General features: G+C 46.5%; 3 protein-coding genes across 6 annotated transcripts in view; 2 read left to right on the top strand and 1 right to left on the bottom strand.

Moving 5' to 3' along the window:
• Window positions 1-4,628, top strand: LOC117735401 (retinol dehydrogenase 8-like). The gene is made up of 6 exons (XM_034539991.1): window positions 1-106; window positions 2,617-2,778; window positions 2,871-3,050; window positions 3,137-3,230; window positions 4,096-4,279; window positions 4,401-4,628. The coding sequence occupies exons 1-6, from the start codon at window positions 1-3 to the stop codon at window positions 4,626-4,628; spliced, it is 954 nt and encodes a 317-aa protein (XP_034395882.1).
• A 1,181-nt stretch (window positions 4,629-5,809) lies between these two features.
• palb2 (partner and localizer of BRCA2) overlaps window positions 5,810-17,012 on the top strand; it is a 25,448-nt gene continuing 14,245 nt past the window's right edge. For 2 of the 4 annotated variants that reach the window (XM_034529367.1, XM_034529378.1), the window contains exons 1-5: window positions 5,810-5,888; window positions 6,219-6,309; window positions 6,406-6,465; window positions 6,552-6,714; window positions 7,319-7,690. In XM_034529367.1, the coding sequence (XP_034385258.1) occupies window positions 5,866-5,888; window positions 6,219-6,309; window positions 6,406-6,465; window positions 6,552-6,714; window positions 7,319-7,690 (709 nt within the window). In that variant the 5' untranslated portion in view covers window positions 5,810-5,865. Of the gene's footprint in view, window positions 5,889-6,218; window positions 6,310-6,405; window positions 6,466-6,551; window positions 6,715-7,318; window positions 8,684-9,448; window positions 10,897-11,018; window positions 11,172-11,396; window positions 11,480-11,611; window positions 11,762-11,884; window positions 12,005-12,610; window positions 12,699-12,786; window positions 12,963-13,077; window positions 13,676-14,985; window positions 15,066-17,012 lie in introns of those variants that run through there. The other 2 variants (XM_034529387.1, XM_034529396.1) reach the window with 2 other exon arrangements.
• Window positions 13,905-17,012, bottom strand: part of LOC117728649 — an 18,356-nt gene continuing 15,248 nt past the window's right edge. The window contains exons 2-5 of the mRNA XM_034529419.1: window positions 15,721-15,833; window positions 15,016-15,107; window positions 14,475-14,655; window positions 13,905-14,387 (exon numbers count right to left, since the gene is read on the bottom strand). Of these exons, the coding sequence (XP_034385310.1) occupies window positions 14,207-14,387; window positions 14,475-14,655; window positions 15,016-15,107; window positions 15,721-15,833 (567 nt within the window). The 3' untranslated portion in view covers window positions 13,905-14,206. The remainder of the gene's footprint in view (window positions 14,388-14,474; window positions 14,656-15,015; window positions 15,108-15,720; window positions 15,834-17,012) is intronic.

Raw genomic sequence — 17,012 nt, 5'->3', positions numbered from 1 at the left:
ATGGCGAGTCCCGGGCAGAAACTGGTGCTGATCACCGGCTGCTCCTCCGGTATCGGCCTGAGGATGGCCGTGATGCTGGCCACGGATGAGCAGAAGCGTTACCACGGTAAGTGTGTGTGTGTGTGTGTGTGTGTGTGTGTGTGTGTGTGTGTGCTATCAAAAGCATTGAGACAAGAACAAAAGTTATACAATAAAAAATGCTCTGACCTATAAATTCTCCGTCCCTCATCTTCCTCCTCTGTTTACTCATAAGATGCTTACATCATGAGCACATAAGGCTGTTACATAGTCCACATGATTATGTAGATTATAGCCATCGTTTCTACAGAGAAGTGATCTCCATCTAAAGCTGACTGGGAGTGTTTTAAATGTTTATTAAAAACTAAATATGAGCAACAGGAGAGAAAATGAGCTCCTAAAGAGAGTTATCTAGAAAATGAACAGGAGTAAACTGATAAATGGAGTCAATGGAGCAAATTCAAGGCTTCAGGCTTCAGCGGTGAGGTACTCAGTACGACCTCCTCTCTCCAAAGGGAGGTCAGAGGTCACAGTCACCTGTCTGTGGTTCAGATGCAAAAATAATGATTTATTGATTTAATAACCGAGGCCATCGGCCTGTTAAATAGTTTAGCTGACAGCAAAGCTTTCTATCACATGTGACAGCGCTAATCTTATTTTTGCTTTTATTGATGTTGTCGGTGACGTTTCTCATACTTTTCAGAGGAACAGATTGCATCCTCCATGCATCAAAGTCAAGAAAAAGCTGTATATTTTTTTTAATCTGCATCAGCTCTCTGATTTTAGTTTGAGTTTAGAGTCCTGGAGGTTTGTCGACCAATCCGCAATGACCCGATCAGGTTTTGCGTCACGGAGGAAAACAGATTGAAAAGAACATTGAATTTTTCTACGTGTCACGGAGGAGAAATTGAGTGAACGCAGCATCGGACCATTTATTATCCGATGAATAGGCTTCCTCCCAAATCCTCCTGCATGATGTTTAATATAAAGAACACTACACTGCTCTATGTAAATTGCATTCCTTTAGTATAATTAACAATAATTAAATAATAAAGATGGCAACAAGAGTAAGTGAATGAGACCATATCGAGATCTTTTTGTTTTTAATCTTCTTCCGTTTTGACTTTTAACCCAATTTGTCAGATTAATTGCGGTCCACTTAAAGGAGCGTACCACTGCTTTTTTCTTCTTCTATTGTTCCATATGGTTTTCAATTCCATTTCCATACTGTATTTTTAACTCTATTAGTGAGTTATATCAATCCGCACGTATACTGCATTACCATGTAATTATATATTTTTTTCAAGCAATGTGGAAATTAATTTAAAGCATGCATTTAGAAGTAGTGAACTCCGCCTCCCTCCTGCCACACACAGTCATGTCACTGATCCCAACTTAACCTTTAGTCACTCTTTGGAGACGTGTAATACCAAAACAATAACTAAAGCCCGGCTTAGGCCACTTACGGCTCCATTGTAGACGACAGGCTGGTGAGGGTTATTCCTGGAGGAGGCCGCTAATGCTGATATGTAAACTGGCTGCTGTCTCAGGAGTGTGTGTGTGTGTGTGCGTGCGTGTGTGTGTGTGTGACAGGAAACAATGCACAACGACAGGAGTCACTCCGTTTGTACACGTGTACGCGCGCAGACGCACCGATACGCTGCACGGGGAACGTGTTGTGCGATGTTCGTGATTACGTTGTGTATCTTGCGTGTGTGGCCTGAACTCAGTGAACTCAGTTTGACTCTGCAGATGGCGATATGTATTTTTTTTTTTTTTTTGTAACCTCCCTCACCGGGCAGGTCGGCGAATCACATTCCTCTTTACAGCAGCAGCCTGAAGGCCTCGTTACGCCCATTCACAAACTCACACCTGGAAGCTGCTCGTGGAAATACATTTAAAAAAGGAGATTAATTATAGACGGGGCTACTCAAATCTAAGTAGGATTGGAGCATTTAAATCATTGCGGGTCCCGCATGGTAGAAAAAAACAGCATGTGTGTTCCATCTCAACATTTTCTATTATCGTTCATGGTTTCAACCCGCTTGGGCTCCAAAAATATAGAGATGGAATAAAAATGTGCTCAAATCTTGCTTTTTATTTATTTTTTCCACAATGTGTTCACTTGATGATGGCGATAGTCATTTCTCATGTGACGTATCATGTGAAAAATAAGCACGAGGACAGATCACACGTGCACTGTGCATCGCTAAAAAGTAACATCAAAATAAATCCAAAAATAGGATCGAATAGAAAATAACAAATATGCAATTAAATATAATAAATAAATAAATGAGTAAAATGGAAGAAAATACATAAACAAACAAAAAAACTTTTCTAAACTAAATGGATACTGTACCTACTGACTACTGTGCTGGACAATAAAATGTGAACATGTCAGCATCCTAAAACAAAGATAAATCAACAGTGTGGACCGTGTACCGTGTGCCAAGCATCAAGTAATAAATTGGTCGTTTGCATAAAGAGGTCTAAAAAGGTCACTCGTCAGCACAGTGGACAATGCAACAACAAATATAACTCTTCCACGCCCCTCTACAATTCTTTCTGTCCCCTCCCTGTTTTTCCACCCGTTCGTAGTCGTGGCAACGATGCGCGACCTGAAGCGTAAAGATAAACTGGTGGAGGCTGCAGGGGACGCGTACGGGAAAACTCTGTCTCTGGCCGTGCTGGACGTCTGCAACGACGAGTCCGTCCAACAGTGTATCAGCGGCATCAAAGACCGACATGTGGACGTCCTCAGTGAGTAAAGTGCTTCCTCGTCGTGTTGCATTTGACGTTCGTGACTTCAAACCCTCCTCCTCCTCCTCCTCCTCCTCCTCCTCCTCCTCCAGTCAACAACGCGGGTATCGGCCTCGTGGGTCCGATAGAGAGCATCCCCATCGAGGAGATGAAGAAAGTGTTCGAGACCAATTTCTTCGGGGTGATCCGCATGATCAAGGAGGTGATGCCGGACATGAAGAGGAGGAAAGGGGGACACATCATCGTGGTCAGCAGCGTGATGGGACTGCAAGGTACAGAGCAATGAAGGTGAGCGATGAAGGACGGGACCTGGTGTCGCGAGGGTGAACCTTTTAAACGTCTGCGTGTGTTTCCAAAGGCGTGGTGTTCAACGACGTGTACGCGGCCTCCAAGTTCGCCATGGAGGGCTTCTGCGAGAGTCTGGTGGTGCAGCTCTTGAAGTTCAATGTCACGTGAGTGCCCGCTGAAGCTCCAGAGCCAGAAACACAAGGAACCGGAAGATCTGCTCATGAGCATTAAACTGCTCATTGATGGAGATGTCACCAGTTCAAAATGTACAGAATGTGGTCAGGAGTTAGAGGCGTCGGTCACATTTTAGTTTTGTAGTCTGTGCTGTTTATATGAAATATGATCATTATTATTGTTATATTAATAATACAGAGGGGGGGGTGTATAGCAGAATATACAACTAAAACTTGATAAATATGGACAGACCCACACTGACGCAAATACTTTAATAATAAAGTAGTCGCATATAGTCGTTAATTTAGGCCGCCTACACCTTAATGAAGGGGTTAATAAACTATTGAATTTTTGTTTGTTAATATTTGGTTGCACTATTAATTGATGCGTGATTTCAGCACTAAAGTGTTTGCCGATAAGGCTCTGTCTTTATCTGACAATGCTGTCTCTCCCTCCCTCCCTCTCTCTCTCTCTCTCTCTCCCTCCTTCTCTCCCATCTCTCTCTCCCTCTCCCTCCCTCCCCCCCCTCTCTCTCCCTCCTTCTCTCCCAATCTCTCTCTCCCTCCCTCTGTCCCTCTCTCCCCCTCTCTCTTTCTCTCTCTCTCCCTTCCTCTCTCCCAATCTCTCTCTCCCTCCCTCTCTATCTCTCTCCCTCTCTCTCCCTCTCTCCCCCTCTCTCTTTCTCTCTCTCTCCCTTCCTCTCTCCCTCCCTCTCTATCTCTCTCCCTCTCTCCCCCTCTCTCTTTCTCTCTCTCTCTCTCCCTCTCTCTCTCTTTCCCTCCTTCTCTCCCCATCTCTCTCTCCCTCCCCCCCCCTCTCTCTCTCTCCCCCCTCTCTCTCCCCCCTCCCCCCAAGGTTGTCAATGATTGAGCCGGGCCCGGTGCACACTGAATTTGAGTCGAAGATGATCCAGGATGTGAAGCAGAAGGAGTATCCTGGAGCCGATCCCGATACGGTGCATTACTTCAAGAACGTCTATCTCCCTTCTTCCGTGGACATCTTCGAGACGCTCGGACAAACGCCCGATGACATCGCCAGAGTAGGTTCACAGGCGTCTCTGCCTCAATGTGCCCCCCCCGTCTGTCCGTCTCCATCTGGGATTAATCCTCGTTGTTTGTTGGTTTGTTTGTTTACGTCGTCCATCCTTTAATTCTCTGCAGTGCACAAAGAAGGTGATCGAAGCCAGCAGTCCGCGTTTCCGTAATCTGACCAACCCGTTGTACACGCCCATCGTAGCGCTGAAGTACGCTGACGAGACCGGAGGCCTGTCTGTCCACGCCTTCTACCACATGCTCTTCAACCTGGGGCCCCTGATGCACGTCAGCATGACGGCCATGAAGTACCTCACCTGTGGGTGTCTGAGGAGCCGGACAGTCTCACCAAACTAGGAACGTCTGTCTTGTAGATAAGATATAAGGATATATAATGTACAGACCACAATAAAGACCACTCACTACGTCTGTGCTAGAGGGAGAAAAGAAGCACACGTACACATGAACATCTTGTGTGTCTGTTTTGTAATGAAGTCTTTAAACTAACTTATGGATGTATAATTACCCCACCTGAGTCCTGCTGAAGTGAAATACAACAGTTTGTAAACTAGTTTTAGCCTACAAAGAGTGCCAAATGAGTAGGTTTTACATTTAAGAGACAACATATATAGCCTGAGCTTGACCCGTCCCAAAAAACTTCACATTTCAGACGGTTTAAAACTCAAATTGGCTCCAGACAGATGAGTGTACACCGAGTTTATTTTGGAGCCTATATGTGTATTTGCATCTATGTACATCTTTTTCAAATTGTGTCAATGTATTGGAGAAACTATTTTGGCATTCAAATTTGTAATTTCGTGCTTCTGATCATCATTCGTGTTTTTGGTTAACCGCTCTGTGCAGAAAAGACTCCTTTCTGGTCGTGTATCTGGTGACAAACGCCCACAGTTCCGCAAATAAATGTCTCTGTAGCGACTTTAGACTGATGGAAAACTACCTGTATTTCTATTTGTGAATAAATGACACTGACATATTCTGGTTTTACAACAAACAATCATAGAAACAAATACAATTGTTATTCCAATTTCGACTAAAGTGGATTCAGATAAACAAACGCTGCCATTTACACACATTTAAAGATATTGAAACTTTATTCTACTAATAATTGCATTTGCAACATGATAAACATCTGGTCTGTAAGGCTTTCCTCGACAAATATTTATCCACATATATCTACATTGTTTATCTCTGTGATAACGCAGAGAAGCAAAGTTTGATTCATATTTTATATTGACTCGTAAATAGTTATTGTTTATATGAATAACTATCTTTCCAAAAATAAATAATTGGTAGTAATGTAAAGTAAATGTGATTTTTGTAGTCGCTAATAAGCGTGAGGTTAAACATATTAATTAAAAATATTATTAAAATATAAATCATGTAGGTGTTATACGTGGAAGTGGTTGATGGGAGCGACGTGAAAGCCCAAACTACACTTTCCTGCTTCGTTGGCATGGCGACGGGACCGATCGATTTATCGGTGCTCCGCTGCTCACGCCTGTTTTCAGGCAGTCGCGGGAAATTGGAACTAAATCGATAACCGGCCGGTCGAACTTCAAAATACGAGTTTTCCATGGACGGGTCCGTGGTGCCGCTGTGAGTCTGCCCCCCCGATACAATAACAGATATAACGTTACGTGAAGTGTCATCTCGGCGTAACCGGGCGCGTTCGCGTGAAGACGACTTTGCGGTGAACTCTGAACGTTACCGGTTAATATCCGGGTGTTTTTTTAAAAGCTAAAAAGCACCGTGAACGTAACGTGGAATAACTTCCAACTGTGGTTACCGTTAGCTTTGTAGCTAGGCTAAGCTAACGTTTTGTACCCACTATCGTACGAGTAGTGTCAATTAACTTTTACGTGTTGTGTGTGGTGTGCGTGTGTGCGCGTGTGTGCGCGCGCGTGTGTGTGTGTGTTCCGGTTTAAGGTCGTGTGAGCACAATGGAGGACACAGTGGAGACACAATGCACTGTGAGGAGCAGCTTAGGACCACATTGCACTGTGATGACAAGGAAAAGGTGAGTACCTACTTCTACATTAAGCTATATATATATATCCCATAATGACTCTTTGATTCCACTGCTGCTGACATATTCATCTTTTTGCCCACTCAGCTTCGTAGGAAGTTGGCCCTGTTACAGAGGGAGTACCTCAGGACAGCCGAGAGGCTACAGGTGAGAGAGTCCCTCATTGCATTTGGTTTCTGTGAGGCCCACGTGAAGCGATTCTGCGTCTCTCACGCACTTTGGTCTGCTCGCAGCGCGCTGAGCGTTTGGACGCAGTGAGGAGCGGGAGCGGTCGGCGGGACCGGGACCGGAGAGACCCAGAGGTGACATCCAACCCCTGTCTCGGGCCGTCGCCACTGATACCGAACACCACCGGCGGGACAGCCCCAAGCGCCCCTCGGTGCCAGGGACACACCTGTAGGTTAAGTCTGTGAGCTGCAAAGAACAAGGAGCAACTAGTGTGACTGTTAGATAGAAATATATGTTGTAAAATATCAAAGATGTGTGTATATGTGTATATATATATATATATATATATATATATATATATATAAAATAAACAATACATAATCATTTAACCCTTTGTGCAATACAGATATAAGTAATTTAGCTAAACTATAAAGTCATCCATTGCTGAGTAAAGGTTCTGTTCACTGCATGTCGGTCATTCATTGAGCCTCCTAATTAGAGCTCATTCTTATGCCGGCTGCAGTGATGAAGTTATTATTTTTGTCAGTGTGTTTGTGGAAATATATGGGGAGATATTGGACGATAAGGTGGAATAATTTTTGACGATTGACTTGAAATAATTTGTCACAGTGCCTAACGTGATCACGAAAGGAACACTATAGTTATTGGATGTAAACATGTACATATGAATTGCTTCCATGCCTGACCCAAAACAAAACGAATCTTATAATGTTGTTGATATTACACTGTCATTACTCTGAGAAGCAGGTCGTGTTTTGCCTGTTATAACGATGCAAGTCAGAAATCACACATGTTCTTATGGTTTCACCAGCTCCAGCTGGTTCGGATGCCTCCAGGAGGAGCCAGGTGATCCGGTTCCTGCTCCCCTCTGATGCTGCTAGCCCACAGACCCTAGACCCCAGGCATGACCCGGCTAACGGTCACAGACCCAGTCCTGCCTTGCGCCTCAGGTCACGACGCAGTCGCCTGCGCTGGGAAAGCAGGAGCGCTGAGGCTGGCAGGAGCGCGGACGACAACAGCGAGGAAAGACAGGAGCAGAGTGAAAGGATGGAGACCGTTGGAGTCAAAACGGAGGGAACGAAGGTTGTGAATGAGAGCGAAGTGCTGTTTCCTTGTGACGACTCTGAGTCTCCATCCCTGCTGCTTTCACACTGGAACACTTGTGGACAAATTGAAACGGGAGATAACAAGGGGAACGAGAAAGAGGGACAACAAGCACTAAGGGGAAAGGACGGCGAGCTCGCATGTTGGAACGCTGCGATACGCGCCGAAGAAAGGGAACAAGATGGCGCCAAAAATGGAACAAGGACAGAGGGAGGAGAGGAATGTGGGAATAGCGGAGATGATGGAAGGTTATTTGAAGACAGCAGTAATAAAGATACAGGAAAAAATGCGGGAGAGCAAATAGAAAGGGAAAAAAGTCACGATAATACAGCTGAAATAAAAGAAGAGAACAGTGAGCTGGTTGGAGGAGCGCGTGATGTAAAGGGAGTCAGTCTCCTGGACTCCTGCACCTCAGTAGAAGGACTACTTTACCCAGCAGAGTACTATGTCCGGACCACCAGGCGGATGACATTGTCCCAGAGCCAGCCTGACATGCAGGCCGTCACTCTCTCCCAGCTGAGCATGGGACGACGCCGCAGGAGCCGGGGCAGAGGGTTGAACGGGCGCACACACGGCCACGAACGTCCAGACGAACACACTCCGACGGGATTGTCCTCGCCAACGTCTGCATCCGCGGGCCCCAGTATGGAGCCAAGTAGTCGGAGCTCCAGTGAGATCTCGAGTCAAATCGACATGGAAGGTTGTTTTCCGCCCGCGGTCGCCGCTGCTCGTCCGGCAAGAGGAAGGAGGAAGAGAAGCGGTCGGGGCAGAGGGAGACCTCAGACCCCACGATGCCCTCTTACCTTAAACACACGTCAACAAGTAGGAGATCCCCAGCCCGCCGGCTCCCTAGTCTCCTCCTCCCCGTCTCTCCGTGGAGCTGATGGACCACCAAAGCCCTGCATCACTCCGGGGGAAGCCGTTCCAGTGCAGGACGACCCCCAGCCTGCGTCCACAGCCACACAGCCTTCCTCTGGAGGTGATGCCACTCAACCGAGCTCTGCCTCTGGACAGCTTAAGAAGGTCTTTCCCATCTTTCTGACGAGGACGGACGGATGCCGACTGACGAGAAGTGAGACTTTTTGTTCAGTGACTGTGTGTGTGTCAGTGATAGAGAACGAAGAGAAAGTCTCCATGTTTGTCGTGCAGAGGTTAGAATATTTATTAACCTTAATTACAGGTTTGAATACGTCGTGGTATAAACACATAAAAGAGCCACATAGTTGACATGTAATATGTTTTATTGGGATCAACACAGCGATCACGTTCTCTCTCCTCCCTTAATTCAATTTAACTTAATGGCCATTGTTACCGGCCTGCAACAAAACCCAGTCATGTCATTCCAAGATAGTGCAACTAATGATTATGGTCATTATTGATTAATACACCAGTAATTTTCACGATCTATGTTTTTTGTGTGTGTAAAATAGGAGAAATGTCCTCCACAGTCCAAGGCAATGTTTTCAAATGTCTTGTTTTGTTTCACCAGAATGTATTCAGTTTACCTATACGTATACTAACCCTAAGCAATCAATTGATAAACGTATCAGTGCAACTCGACAACATGCTTTTACTACACACTGTGTTGGTTCAGCAAGACGACATTGTTAAACCACATTAGGGTTGTAACTGTATGAGATTTTCCCGGTACGATAACATGATTATGAACCAATAACACAGACTGCTTCTGTCTGAACCTTTGACTCGCACACACTTACTGGACTTTTTTTTTATACCAAAGATTAGCGAATGAGATAACTGAAATAGGTAGAATAATTCATAAGAAATATGCAACTTTTCCCTCCCATTAATTTTTCTTTCCCTTTCTGTCCTGCAGGCACGGCGAGCTGGCGATCTCTCCTCTTGCCCTCCTCGCCACCCGGCACGGCGCCTCTGCTTCCTCTCCCGTCTCTGTTCCCCGGCCCGCTGCTCAGCAACCTGGTGAACTTCGACATCCTGCAAGACTTCCATCTCCCCGACGACCAGTTCGCCTCCCTGAAGCTGCACAAGCTCCGCCAAGTCGCTCTGGATTCGAGAGTTGAACATTTGTCCTACAACACGCGCGGGTGCAACCGGCGCTCCGACACTCGCCGCAGCGGCTCAGTGATGCCGCTTCCACTCCCGCTCACCCTCACGCCCACCATCTCAAATTCGCCCAGTCCCACTGAAGCGAACCGAGCTGCTGCTGCTGCTGCGCGGTCCGCAGACCTTCAAAACGTGTCACTGGAATACAAGCTTATGGATGAATTGGCTGAGGAGACACCTCAACGAGATATTACGGATATTACGCAGATTGAAAACCTTCACCCAGCGTGCCAGACGTGCACCCCCTCGACAGAATCGGCGTCAGTGGTCCAAGATTGTGCCGCCGATTGCGTCGATCAATATGAAGAACAAGATACTGCGAGTGTGGACCACCCCGTCAAACCGCCGCTTCACTTGGACTCTGCAAACACACCTGCTGGCAAAGAGAATGATGATGTCACCGGACCCTCAGATGAGTTTTCTGTAATTTCATCAGAAGAACGAACAGATTGCCCTGGTTCAGGCCCCGCTTTGGAAGATCAGAGGTCTAGGAACCACAGAACAGAGGACAAATGTATCATCAGGACTCTTTCCTTTGATTGCCTTGTACAGAAACTCCCCGAGGAGCCTTCGAACAGCTGCGCCGCTGCACAGTTACATAACGACAGCGGCGCTCCAGGGGAATCTCCTGTGCAGCGTCTGCGTGTGAAATCTCCCGCTGAAGACTCAAAGGAAAACTTTGAACCCGCCGCAAGTCCTCCCGCGGACGGATCGGTGGCAAATCGAACACGCGTGCGAGTCCCGTCTCAGCTCCTGCTGAGTCCTCCTCTGGTATCGGCACCCTGCCCCTTGATGACCCCACACCTGCACTCCTCTGCTCTCCTCTCCAGCCCCACGATGCCATCACTAGGACTCAGCCCCCACCCCCTCCGTGCCACCCTCCCTCCGCCCTCCTCTCCCGCCGCCCCAGCTCTCACTCCCGCTCATGGCCCGGCCACCGAGGCCCTCTCCCCTCCCGAGCTCGCTCCCTGTCCGTCAATCCCCCCGAGCCGGCCGACCCCCTTCCCCACCGCTCAGATAAAAGCTTTGTCTGAGCCGTCGTCTCAGCTGCCGTCGTCTCAGCCGCCGTCTTCAGGCGATCAGTCCCACGGGGTTGAACCTCCGAACTGCCCAACGCTTTCCAGCGTCCAGTCCCAGGGATCGGGTGGGCGGGTGGAGACAGCGGAGGAACACATGATGAGATGCACACACACGCTGAAGGTAAAAGGTTGTACTCAAAAGAAGATGGTTTGAATCAAAATCAGCAGTTATTGTGTTTGTTTCTGCAGTGTCTACAGAGTGTGTGTGTGTGTGTGTCTGTCTGTGTGTGTGTGTGTGTTCAGGCCCCGGCAGGAGGCTGTCTGGTGGATGCGTGCTGTCTGCGCGGATCCTCGGGTGCTTTGTGTGTGGCAGCAGCCGGCTCGTGGGCCGTGTGTCTCTGGACTTGGACCTCAGCTGCTGATTGGACACTAACACACACCTGGGCCTTCGATAAGGTGTGTGTGCGTGACATGATTGTGACGCCACTTTTGGGGGAAAGCAATTCATCTGTTGACATTTCACTGTAGCTGCGGTTTAACAATAAGCTGGGAGGAATTATGTTTCAAGACTAAAATGGAACAAAAGCGACTCAATATTCACTGTTTCAAGGACCAATAATGTGGCACACTTTAAACTCTGGTCCAACATACAATGAGTTTTGTTGTTGTGTTTGTTTACAGCCAGTGATCAATGTGTTCCCTGTCCCGAATGCTGCCGGGCTGGTGTGTGTGACTCTGGGTCAGTTGGAAATCAGAGAAGTGAGGTGAAGATGACTCAATCAAATATTCAGACCCGCATTTTAAGATAAATAGACATTACGAAACCAGCAGTTTATTTGAACTTCTTGAACTGTGTGTGTGTGTGTGTGTGTGTCTGTTGTCCGTGTGCGTTGCAGGATGCTGTCGTGTTACAGCCTCTCACAGGCGCTGCTCTGTGAGGGCGTAGTTCAGGCCGTCGTGGGCGTGTCCCGGTCCAGAGTGGTCACATCTTCCCACTCGGCATCTGGTTCCACCTTGCGGGTGTTTACGCCGTCAGACTGTGGCAGGTAATGACGAGTTGGCATTGTGTTTATTCTCTGAGTTATTTCCTCATTGCTCAGATATCTCAGTGTCTCTCTCTCTCTCTCTCTCTCTCTCTCTCTCTCTCTCTCTCTCTCTCTCTCTCTCAGCACATCGACGAGCTCTCAGCCTCTCGCGTCTCCCGGCGTTTGTGTCGGGGCTCTCGCTCCAGTAGACGCACTTTTAGATGCTCTGATCGGCTCAAACGAGGCCGGGCGCCTCTTCGTCTGGTAAGCGAGAGCGTAACGGAGAAGTCATCGCCGTGGCAACGGTGACCTTGCAGCGAAAGCTCCGCAGAGGGCCAGCGACGGTGCTTATTAGTCGTGAAATAAACGTGTTAGCTGAAGAGATAATTTGATGACATCTTGACCTTTGTTTCCGACAGACGTTTAATGCACTTTGTGTTTGTTTAATTTAATTTCCGATACTGTGAGCAGATAAACATAAACTTTTTAATATGAACATTAAATTGAAATTTTATTGTAAAATGGTAAAACATGAATTTCAAAGATTGTTTATGAAATGTAAGCTGCTTTTTTGGAACTGTTTACTCATTTGGCCTTTATTTCAGAATAAGAACACACTCTTATTTTGAAATAACTTGATGCAGGGCTGACAGATAAATCCTCAAACTGCACCTCCAGAAATAACATGATAGTTTTAGCCTGATAACTGCATGTCGGTTTGGATTCGTTGAGCCACATTTGAAGAACTTTAAGCACAAACATTTAGCACTTTAAATGTTGACTGTATCAACACAAGCAATCCACGTTTCCTATATTTTAGATACATATTTGATGGTTACTGTGTACAGTTGAATGTATTTTGTGTCCCAGGAATTTAAAGACCGGACAGCTGCTGCGGAGAATCCTCCTCGGAGACGGTTTATCCCACACGGCCTGTCTCAGAGGATTCTCCTCCTGTGTAAGTCCATTCGCTTTGCACGTGTGAAGCCTGTCGTCAAAAAAAAAACCCTCCTCCCTAATAAACTTGTGTGTACGGCGCCGCACAGGGAGCGCTGTTCGTCCTGCTGCAGCACCAGTCGCTCAGCTCCCCGGAGGGCGGAGCAACGGAGGAGGCCGAGGAGGGGAAGAAGGCCGCCCTGTTCTCGCTGGTCGCCGTCAACCCCGTGAGTGGAAAATGCGCCCTGGCTTCTCGACTGTTTCCGCCCGAAGCGTGGTCTGGCAGGTGAGCTGAGGCGTGATGCGACCGCGTGTGTGTGTGTGTGTGTGTGTGTGTGTGTGTGTGTGTGTGCGTCTCTCATGTAACTCCTCCCCCTCTCATCTGCCCGCGTGACCTTCAGGCTGTGCGAGGCCGACGTTGGCGGCTCCAGCGTGGTGGGCCTGAGTCAGAGCGGCTGCGTGTGCGTGTGGGAGCTCGGGCGCCGGGGCGCCTCGAGGACGGTGGCGCCCGGCGGCGACGGCTGGCAGCTCGCTCGATGGGGGGAAGGAGGTACGCTGGTGACTGGTCATCACAGCGGAGACGTGACTTTACACTGTCCGGGTCAGACTTCACTCTGCGACTGCACTACGTAAAGACTCCCTTTTTATAAAAAATTTAAAAAAGCATCTTTCTGTCGCTGTATGAATGTTTACGTAAAGATTTTAAAGTTTTAAAATACTTCGGTCATACACGTGGTTCTGTGGCTTCCCTTCCCCCAGCTTGTCGAACAGGAGTGTAACCTCTAGACAACCGTACTACTAAAATAAATACATGTATTTACTGTAAACTGAGCAGATTCAACAAGTCACTTGTAAAATAACGTAATCTGTTTTTCTTCCGGCCTGTAAAAATGTCCACACTGTTTTTAGATATTACTTGAATAGATTGTTATACGTCTTTATATTTCAGGAAAAAGAAAGTTTGTTTTTATAATTTGCATTAAACATTTGTGTATTCTGTTTTCTTTCTTCAATTTAGTAAATGTAAACACCCAAATACTGGCAGTTTTTATACTTACACATTTCTCAACACAGTTCACTTTTCAAAGCTTCTCAGTCAGTCTGTACATATACATACACACACACACACACACTGTGTGTATGTGTATATACACATACACAGTTGTATATATACGTGTCTTGCTCTCGATGGCCTCTGCATTCGCCTGTCCACTTTTGTCTAGGAAACACAATGACAAGCTAAATTAGTCCTCTTTATACACCTTATGAGCTTTTACTTGGCGAGAAGGGATGCACTCCATGTAACACCAAGTAACTTTAAAACAAAGACCTATGGGGGAGGAAATAATAAAAAAGGACCGGTGGGTTATAATTGACAAAGCAAAGGAACATTTACAGATAAAGAAAAAAAAAAAAAAATCACAACTGGAAGAAACTTGTTTTTGTAAAATACGATGATTTCAGGCTCAAATGACGACAGCTACAAAGTTATCCAAATGTACATTTTGTAAACGTCTCCAGCTATGTTTGTCACCCAGAGCACATTGAATCTCTAAAGCCGTCGGCTGTGTGGGAACACGCAGAGTACACACCATCCGTTTTCATCTTCTTGCTGCCTGCGCTATCCGGGTACGAGTAGTTACTCCAGCCGTCTGTGACCGGCGCATCTGCGGAACCCTGAACGGGACTGATGCTGCGTTTCCGCAGACCCCTAGAATAAAAACAAACAAGTCATACGTGCATACATGCAGAAGGTAAATACACAGATTGTTAGGTTTATAATGCAGCGCGGGTGTACCGGGGGTATCCAAAAGTAGCAGCAGAAGTAGCTGAGGCGTAGTGAGGCTTCCTCCAGCCGTCCTCCCCCCAAGATTTGGGCGTCTGGCCGAGCTTCTCCTTGTTCTGATGCTTGCCCTTGACGTACTCGGCATACGTCTGGATCCTGTAACTCTCCAGGCTGGTGTTCATCCTCTGGGGCCCTGTAAATATCCAGTCTGAATTTATTTGTGGAACATGTGCCTTTCTGCAAACTACGGATACGTTGAATGTGGATGTAGTACAACGCTGCTACGTGATTCAGTATAACAGAGTCCACGTTGTTACATTACTTTGTTACATTACGTTGTTAAGTTGCATTGTTACATTACGTTGTTACATTACATGGTTACATTGCATTGTTACGTCACGTTATGTGTGTGTATGTATATATCTATATATATATATATGTGTGTGTGTGTGTATATATCTATATCTATATATATATGTGTGTGTGTGTGCGTATCGGTTTGAGTAACTGTCACCACTGTCAGATCGAGGACCTGAACATCAAGGTCCAGGACCTGAAGGCTCAAGAAGCCGGTCCTGAAGCGGGTGCAGATGTCGGCCGGCGCCATACTGGCCGCTCTGCTGGTCCATGGATCTGAGGGGCAACCTGAAGCAGGTCAAGAAGGAGGTCAAAGAGGAGGTGGGTGCTTCCAGACTTCACATCAGACCACAACACTTAAAGGACTCCCCTGATTGCTGTGGTTTCATCTCTGAAAGTAGACTTTGGATCACGAAGACAACCACCTGGAGCCGCTCAATGTTCTCTTTACTCAATGTTCTCTTTGCTCATTGTTCTCTTAGCTCATTGTTCTCTTTGCAGGAGAAGGCGACCGAAGACTGGCGGAAGAGCATGACAATGGAGGTTTAATATCCAGAATATAACTTCTTTATAGAGTCATGAAAATAATAAATATTATTATTATCATTATAATAATAATAATGATCACTGTTATTATTTAGACTAGCAACAACAACAAAATTAGCAATAATTCTTTAATGACAAACCAGTCCTAAACCCATGCTGTTACACGGTGCCGGACAGCAGGGGGCGTCATGCAACCGTTAACACGGGTTTGTAGTCCGCCATTAAATTACAGAAGGAGTAATGTGACGTCACGAGAAGACACGCTGCAGGAAGCAGAGCGGACCCGGAGATAAACCAATAACAATAGCGGGTCGCCATTACTGAACATGTAGACACAAACAGCTGTAAAACACACCTTTGTTTACGGAGCCGACACAAGGCGGCTCGCGTCACCATGACGATGACGGCCTCGGTGTTCTTCGGCTCTTTCATAGCCTTCGGACCCGCCATAGCGCTCTTCCTCTTCACCATCGCCGGGTGAGCCTCTCTAATCTTCAGTTTACTCTCACGTGTGTACACAACACTAAACACCAGGTAGGATAACTACAAAGTAGCTTTTGTTTAGACAGCTAACGTTAGCTAGCTAGCTAGCTTAGCAGTCGTGTTCTTTTTCTCTTTTTTTTTCGTCATCGGACTGTGACGTCAGTTTTTTTTGGCTTTGATGCGTCATGTTGTCCGACGTCACTTCATGTCGAAAGCCGTGCACAGTTCTCTCTCTCTCTCTCTCTATATATATAAATACATCTGTCTGTCCACTGCATTTTATTTCTTCACGTCGTCTTAAAAAGTGCTAAATAGTTATTTTGCACGGATCTTCACTTGACAAGGTCATCTTAACAAGTGCTAAATAGTTATTTTGCACATATCTTCATCAAAAGTGCTAAATAGTTATTTTGCACGGATCTTCACACGACAAGGTCATCTTAAAAAGTGCTAAATAGTTATTTTGCACGGATCTTCACACGACAAGGTCATCTTAAAAAGTGCTAAATAGTTATTTTGCACGGATCTTCACACGACAAGGTCATCTTAAAAAGTGCTAAATAGTTATTTTGCACGGATCTTCACACGACAAGGTCATTTTAAAAAGTGCTTTAAACACTATTGTTGGTATTTTTATTGATTTTTAAATGGGTAACGTGTGGTCCCCGGTTGTTGAGAGTAGCACAATCTCTATTTTGCCGGAGCTCAGTTTTGAGAGCTTTGGCCCGAGGCACAGAGACTTTGGGTCTCAACTCAGTTTGCCCTCGGTGCTGTTGAGCCCAAATGAGCCCATCACAAGGCCCAGCAGTGCGCCCAGTAATTTGGGTTATCAAAGGGGCAGAGACTTTAAGTTGGAGAGCCCTGGAGAACGACACAGAGACTTTGGGTCTCGTCTGAGTCTGCCCTCCATTTTGTTGAGACCCAAAAAGGTGCTCAGAGGCTTTAGGAGTGTGCCAAGCGATTTGGCCTATGAGTTTAATCCCTGGCCTCAGATCGTTGACGATGCACATCAGATCATTGATGCACCCGTTGATGCACATCAGATCATTGATGCACCTGTTGATGCACCTCAGATCCTTGATGCACCTGTTGATGCACCTCAGATCCTTGATGCACCTGTTGATGCACCTCAGATCCTTGATGCACCCGTTGATGCACCACCAG

The sequence above is a fragment of the Cyclopterus lumpus genome, chromosome 1 (assembly GCF_009769545.1).
Source record: "Cyclopterus lumpus isolate fCycLum1 chromosome 1, fCycLum1.pri, whole genome shotgun sequence".
Classification (NCBI taxonomy): domain Eukaryota; kingdom Metazoa; phylum Chordata; class Actinopteri; order Perciformes; family Cyclopteridae; genus Cyclopterus; species Cyclopterus lumpus.
Note: the sequence above shows the minus strand (reverse complement) of the source record. Positions and strands in the feature narration are given on the sequence as shown.

What these genes read in the sequence shown, in the direction of transcription:
- LOC117735401 (XM_034539991.1), top strand. Translation starts at nt 1, where the DNA reads ATGGCGAGTCCCGGGCAGAAACTGGTGCTGATCACCGGCTGCTCCTCC. An exon ending in TGAGCAGAAGCGTTACCACG is followed by an intron (nt 107 to 2,616) that starts GTAAGTGTGTGT and finishes ACCCGTTCGTAG; the next exon opens with TCGTGGCAACGATGCGCGAC. An exon ending in CTCTTGAAGTTCAATGTCAC is followed by an intron (nt 3,231 to 4,095) that starts GTGAGTGCCCGC and finishes CCTCCCCCCAAG; the next exon opens with GTTGTCAATGATTGAGCCGG.